General features: G+C 44.4%; 1 protein-coding gene across 1 annotated transcript; it reads right to left on the reverse strand.

Moving 5' to 3' along the window:
* Positions 1 to 3,819: 3,819 nt before the first annotated feature.
* Positions 3,820 to 6,920, reverse strand: six3a (SIX homeobox 3a). Its single transcript, XM_062400476.1, has 2 exons — positions 6,098 to 6,920; positions 3,820 to 4,219 (listed from the first exon to the last, which is right to left on the reverse strand). Exons 1-2 carry the CDS (start codon positions 6,787 to 6,789, stop codon positions 4,027 to 4,029), a joined length of 885 nt encoding a protein of 294 aa, XP_062256460.1. The 5' UTR covers positions 6,790 to 6,920; the 3' UTR covers positions 3,820 to 4,026.
* Positions 6,921 to 7,710: the final 790 nt, after the last annotated feature.

A 7,710-nucleotide genomic window follows, 5' to 3' on the forward strand; every position in this document is an offset into this window, starting at 1 on the left:
CATGAAAGTATCACACACACAGATTACTCCTCGCTAAGTTCCTTTGTCTTGTGATCCATATTTGAGTTGACAGATCACGAACACGAGCTCCCCCACTGTTAATGACCCCGGCCAGCAACAGATAGACTCACACTTCCAGCACTTCTTTTGCCACTCCGGCCTACATATGTTAACACCAGGGACAATAATGTACCTGTTTGCAAGCCTCTCATTCACATGCTCTGATGGGAGATCGTTATGATATGTAATTAATATTGACTCTAGGTGTGTCTCCCGGTATCATGTCCTCATGTGCAACCCGTGCCATTGTTCTTTAAAGCTTTACTTTGCGCATTGATGGGGATTCACTGTGAGGTGCGAGACCAACGGACTCATGCAAAGCGAATTCCAAACACTGCGTTTGACATTTTTAACACAGTAATTTCAAACACAGGCCGCTTGTATTTATTTCCCCCTCTCAACTAAGTTAAGTTTATATATGTGTGTTTACACGATGTTTCCAGAGCCGCGGGTTTAATGAACGTAACGTTGCTCAAATGAAGCCCATTCATCGCTTGCTTTTGTATTCATGAGTCTCTATCGGTGGCTCCATCTCGCAGATATAAGCCCTAATCCTCGTGTCCTCCTTTGCCGATAAAAAAAATGCTCTTCAGTTTACGATTAATTTAATCTCAATCATAGCCGGGACTTGTCGCAGCCAATAAAACTTGTGGAGTGCGTAAAATGGAGAGGCGGGGTGGGGGTGTGTGATAAGGGTCTGCTGCTGCTGCCGCGGCGGTGCCACGGCCCCTCGGTGCTCTCGATAGGGCCTATCTGTCTCCGGCAGGCCGATTTAAGACCCGGAATGGGTTTAAAATATCATACAGATTTACTTCATCTGCAATCGACTGCCACTCCGTCCCCTCCGAGGAACCGCGTCTGGCACACGGGGCAATCACAGGCCAAGACCGCTGTCGTTTGTGCTTCACCCGGTGGTGGAGGGAGCAACACCAAAGTATACTATCAGACCAGGGGCGTCCCGCTCTGTCTTCGAGACCCCCTTGAAAACTCATCTCTTCCGAGCACACGTCCACCACACACACCCTGGCGCGCCTCACCAGCACTTACTGGGCACTTTTGGTGCACTTCTTCACCTGATCTCCCTCACGTCGTCTTACAGAACAGATTTAACACTTACTCCAAGGTCTCACGTACAGTCCTGGAGCTGTGGTGTGCCCCCCCTCACTTTGGATAAAAGTGTTTGCCAAATGAGTAAATGTAAATGCACAGTGTGCGACAGGGAGCTGCGCTTTGCGTCTGACTGCATCGTGGCCTCGGTTATTTCAGGATCACGGGCCTATTGAGTCGTATGGCTGCAGCTTTTGACACACTTGTTTTTGTGTTTTGATTGCTATCCGTCTGGGGGGAGACTTACGCATGCAGATAGCTTATACGCACATTTTCATCCACTGGAGGCTGGTAACGTTTACGCAGTGGAAAAAAACCTAATCCACTGTCAGAGCTAAGTGTTCACAACAAATTCTACTTTATAACAACTTCGACTTTTGTTGATTCAACAGAGAACTTAAAAAACACAACAAAGCATTCACATATAACCACAAACTAGTATTTCGTTTTTCTCTCGCCCTTGCGCCTTATTTAACTACCCTGCCGTGTGATTAAAACATCAATAGAATCTAATTTTCTAAGCGCATTTGTTTCCTGGTCTCTTTTCTAAATGTCCACACCCAGCCACACTGCACATGAGCTTTCAGACTTTGCACAAAACTGCCATTCACAAAATATCCAAACAACTTGTTCTCTCCTGTCGCCTCAGTATCACCCTGAAGGACCAGTGAGCAACGCTTTTTATTTTCAGATGCCTCCTGAAAATCACAGATCAGGGACAAATCGGTCCTGAGGTCGCCGCCGTGGCTCCTCCACCAGTCTCCACTTGCTCAAAGTCCTGCGCTCTCCTCCCTGAGCCAAACAGCAGCGCCTGTCCTACTTTCTGCAGCTCTCACACAAACCCGACGCCTATATTACACAGTTGCACACAGTTGATTAAAAGAAGCCGTGTTCACAACGGGCACATGCCCGTTTTTTAGGGAGCACGAAATCTTTGCGCAAGTGTTTCCACCAAAAAACCACAGCTCCTGCAACAGTGTCCTGCAGCAAATCCGCCCTAGTCTGCGGCATAATTGGTTGGGGATTTAGATGGAAAAGGGACTGCTGGAGAGAAAGCCTTTTTTTGGAGGGGGAAATGGTTCTCGTCCGCGGAAGAAAAGCTCTTTTCAGCGGGCCACAATGGGAGATTGGGACAGGGGAGGAGTCCCATCGTGATTAGCCCATTTAATGGCGCGTTTACTTAATTTCTGTATTCACTGGCAACGGTAAACAAAAGGGGAAATAGCACTCACATTTTAAAGTGCTGCATGACGTTGACGTTTGGCAAAATCCGTATTGTATACAGGGGCAGACATATAGAGCAATTTTACCTACAGCACATAGGGTTGAGCCACGCGCGTAGCGACAATAATAATAAAAAGGAAATGCTTTAAAGCAAGGCCTGTAACTTCCGCAGGAAAATAAAAATATATAACATTTAAATTAAAAACATAAAAAATAGAAAAATAAAAACAATCATATCAATGTTATAAATATTCCTTTAGCTGCCGGAAGAAAGCCAAACTGATTTTAGGAGAGCGTCCCGACTACATATATGTCATAAGCCCTGATGAGCATTAAAGCCTCAACAATCCAATAATGACCCGATATGAACATGTGTTCAGCCACTTATCAATGTCCTTGTGCGTAATCGGATGGAGAGACACACATGATGCAGAGATGCAGGAAATTGAATATTGTATTTGATTTAGAAACGTTTGGTACATTAACATAATAACCACGCAGCCAAAGAAACACTGGATACAGGCTGATGTAAATAAGCGCTTGGAGCGACCCTGGGGCTCAGAGAGCAGAGGAGGACGGGGGGTGGGGGGGCTGGATGTACTAATAAGATATTCCACTTTTCTTTTTTTTTGTTTCTTAAATGTGACTTGTAGCACCTGGCATTTGTTCAACCCCCCCATTAAAACAAAGCAAAAAAAGCAACAAAAACGCCTAGAGCACTTCAGTTGTAAGTTTTGACAAATATTTTATGTAGGAACACCAAGTCAAGAAAAGTGAGGGAGGGATAGAAAAGAGGATGCGACGAGGAGGAGAAGGAGGAAGAGGAGGAAGAGGAGATTGAGAGCAATAATTATGTACAAGCATATTTCTACACGTATATTACAGTCCGGGAGAATGATCGCATTATTTGAGATATACATAATTCAATATAAAATTTTGAAAATAAAAATAAAAATCTGATACAGTCAATAAACGATTCCGTTCGACATTTTCTTTTTTCTTTTTTTTTCTTTTGACCATGTTACCCCACACAGGCAGTGACAGAAGTGTATTATAAAAAAAGGTGCTTACGACTTAAAATGATTGTCTGATGAACACAAACGTAAAAACAGGATTGCATCTGGTCTGCATGGCTCATCATCATCAATCATCATCATCATCATTATGATCATCACAACCATCATCATCACTTGGACTAGAGATGGAAAGAACAAAAACTAAAAAGCGACGAAGACACCAAGACGATGTGTTTTTATTCCCTCTGATCGATGGTCCTGATGGAGAATCTTGCATTCAGGTGGTTGTCCCTGATTACAAAATAAAAAAATAAAAATAGAAGACATCATGCAAGTAGTCTAGTAGTAGTGGTGGTGGTGGTGTGGGGGAATGAAGAGGAGGGGGAGGCGTGGGTCCTTTGAAAGCGCTTGTAATAAAAAAAAAAAAAACGACGTGCTTTTATCTCTTTTTTATTTTAATATTTATATCAATCGGTCCTTTTTTCATCCGCGATATTTCATAAGTCTTTTTTTCTTCCTCTCAGGTCCATTGTCCCTGTAAATATTTCTCTTTTTGTTTGTTTCTGTGTGTGTTTTTGTTTTTAGTCTGTTGTTGTTTTTCTCTCCCCCCCTCTCCGTATCATACATCGCACTCCGAGTCACTGGATGTGACGGACAGGATGGACGTCCCGGTATCAACTCTCTCTGTCATACTGGAAACGCTGGTGGTGGGGCTGGCCGCGGTCGAGGGCGACTCCGCCGAGCTGCGAGGGGTGAGCCCGGCCTCCGAGAGGGACCTCATACCGCCCGGTCCTATTGCTTGGTGCTGGAGCCTGGAGAAGAAAAGAAGCGAGGAGAAAAAAGGGGGAAAAATGAGGAGAAATGGCAATTAGACCTGAGAATGTGCCCCTCTCCCCTCCTCCTCCTGCAAAATAGGGGTTCAAACTCGCCTTTCTTTCCCCCTGCCGGCCCCAGCCATGCATGCATGCCTTTATCAAATAGCTTTCAGGGGACAAAACACAGCACTATTTAGACTACCAAATGTTGGGAGAAATGTAATGAGTTTTTTGTGTTTTTCTCCTGCGGAAGTGAGCCCTGGTCGACGCGCGAGTCAGCAACGTGGGATTTAAAGTACGTGTCATATCACCACAGGGAGAAAACATAATCTTTAAATCCAACTTGGTGTTTTTGTGAAAGCAGATTTCTGCCACTGGAGTCTGCAGCTATTTATATTTATATTTGTGTTCAGATTTTAGTTACTATACACCAGCTTTACTTTGATTATCTTTATCCAGCCCTGCTCTGTTTTGACCCCCGTGACTCCACACGCGTAAAACCCAAATTATTTTCTTATTTAATCAAATAAAATCCAAGCTTTTGGGTTGTGTGTTTTTTTTTTTGGGGTTGCACAAATGTCGTGATACTGTGGCCCAGTTGTGCTCGAGTCTGACGGGGAAAGTGTGTGTGAGTGAGTGACACCGAGATCCAGGTTATGTGCAATCATCCTAAATGTTTATCTCCAATCCACTCACGATAATAACTCCATCACGGCGGGATAAATGTCAGCGTGGAAATATATCTCTTCATTTAGCATCAGAATAGAGTTCATATGGCTTAGTTCTCTGCGAGGTATTTTCTAATCAATTATAGCATTTCACTGGAATGATACCACACTTAATGTTATGAATACAGCCTATGTTTACCAGTGCTGTTTTAATACCAGGCTCTTTTTTTGTAATATCAATATCTTTATTATCCTTTCAGATAATCTTTTTTCAACAATGCTTGGCGCCATGTGACGTGGAAATGATAAACGCACTGCAGCATATGATAAAAGCAGCTATTATAGTGTGTGCATCTTTAATAAATCCATTCATGGACTTGGTAACCAAAGCAACAATATTAAAAAATATGTGCAAAATATGACAATTACAACATTACATGAAGGAATAAACCATTCAACTTTTGGCCAGATAGATTTTAAATAAAATCCAGTTCAGTTTGATTTATACGTTTTATCTGATAAAAAAAATTACCCACAACGCTTTTTTTGACATTATAACAATTCAAATTGGGTTTTTAATATACATATATAAAGTGCAGTGTTGTTTTTCAACTGTATATTTAATATGCTTTCTCATTTATTGCAGTACTTTCAATTTTACGCAGAAGATAAACAAGCTTGATGTAAGCTTAAGCCTGTGCGCAATCGTCTCTTTAGTTTAGTATTAATCTCCATTGTGTTAAAATTATTATTATTATTATATTTATTAAAACACTTATTTTGAGTCTAGTACTCGCATTGTTTCTCTATTCCGTGATTTATAATCGGTGCAAAACGCCTGCAAAGTTGAATACAGGCTACGTCCGACGAAAATCTGCTTAAAAGCGCTTCTAAATAACAGAAAGTTAAATATTATTTTAAATATAATCTACTTGCACGTGGTTAAAACAGCACAAAATGATGTTTTCGATGTTTATTCCGATTTGACTTCATAACAAACATGTCGCCGCAGCCTGCTCCCTCCCCCTGCCACAGACTCGTCTTTTTCCTCGACAGCCTTAATATCCGTCAGCGCAGCTACAGCTTCATGAAATATCCTCGTTTGTTGAACTCTTTTTGAATTTAGGACCATTTGCACACACACTTTGGAACATTCCTCCCGCGTATCGCTGCGTTTTGACGGCGAAAGGACAGAAATAGCACCAACCTGTTTTTGGCTGCCGCGGCTCTGTCTCGTTGCCTCCGGTTTTTAAACCAGTTTCCGACCTGTGTGGGAGTGAGTCCAGTGGCTTGAGCCAGTTCCCTTTTCTTGCTGGGGTTTGGGTAGGGGTCCTGAAGGTACCACTCCCTCAGCAGGCTCCGTGTCCGCTCTTTGAAACAGTGCGTCTTCTGCTCGCCGTCCCAGATGGTCCGAGGCAGCGGAAACTTCTTCCGCACCCGGTACTTATCGACCGGTCCGAGGGGACGACCGCGCAGCTTCTCGGCCTCCTGATAGTGTGCTTCCAGCCACATGGCTTGCAGTTTGCCGTGCGAGTCCTTGGTGAACTTGTGGTTCTCCAGGATGTGGTAGAGGTCTCTGAAATTCCCCGTGTGGAACGCCACCACGGCCCGGGCGCGCAGGATGGACTCGTGCTTGTTGATCTGCTCGCACGCTCCCGGAGCCACCGGCAGGGACCAGAGGAAACGGCCCAGCCGTTCGATGTCCCCGGTCTCCTCCAGCGTCTCGCAGACGCTCGCCACCTGCTCCGGGGAGAAGTTGAGGGTCGGTAGCTGAAACATGGACAAGTCTTCTGGAGACCTGGTGGTGGGAGCGCTGTTCGCCAGGAGCAGAGGGCGATCAGCGAAGTTTGGCAGGAAGAAATGGGAGGGATAAAGCTCTAAAGGGGATCTGAAAACCATGGAAATGACCTGAGAGAGAAAGAAAATTATCGAGAAAAAGGAAAAACCGCAAAAATACGGCAAGTAAAAAAAGATTGAATGATTCAATGGCTATCGCCTAATGACACCAGCCTCATAATATCTCCCCCCTAAATCCGCCGTTGAGTGTAGCATTGAAACATTTTGTTTCCCTTTTCTATTGGTCTTCTTGGTGTCGTTGTAGCGTTGTCATGGCAGCCCTGCCAATCACTGTCAAGCGTGCCAATCATTAGCCAGTACGTAGCGCGAGGCTTTCACCACTTGTGCAGCACGCACGGGGGGTTATCAGAGTCTGCGATCTCCACAGCAACCCTCCCACCGCACCGCGCGCATCAGGCACAAGCCAATGCTCGCCTATCTGCTGAATGGAATGAGCAATTAGAGGGTGGAATATTATTGCGATCTTAACGAGGCTCGTTAAAGCTAAAGAAGATATGTAGACTGGAGATGCTTAGCAGAGCCGGGGCGGGAGGGAGGGAGGCAGAGGGAGCTTTAAATGGGTGACAAATGGACAACCAGTGACTGCAACACGGGAATACACGTTGTGAATAGAAGCGGGTCAATCTGAATCATTTTTGCATAGTTTTTCCTCTAGTGGCATATTTGTTACTTTTCATCTTTTTCAGTGCATTTTTTTTTTCCTGTTTTTGGCGAAAGGTCCCGTGCGTTTGTTTGTTTGTTATTATCCCTTTTCATGTTCTTGCTTTCTCAAAGATGACACAATGACACAGTCCTATAATCGTTTGGCTTCTTCTCGGATCGGCCGTTGATTCCCAAAAAATGCAAAATAATTTTATTCCATGGTGTGGTTGTGCCTTGGCTTGGGCTCGCCGGTGCGTGTGGTCACTCTGTGCTGGGTGGGTGCTGGTCCCGGTGCAGGCTGCAGTGTGATGCCGCTCCCCC

This window comes from Platichthys flesus, chromosome 12, assembly GCF_949316205.1.
Source record: "Platichthys flesus chromosome 12, fPlaFle2.1, whole genome shotgun sequence".
In the NCBI taxonomy this organism is placed as follows: Eukaryota; Metazoa; Chordata; class Actinopteri; order Pleuronectiformes; family Pleuronectidae; genus Platichthys; species Platichthys flesus.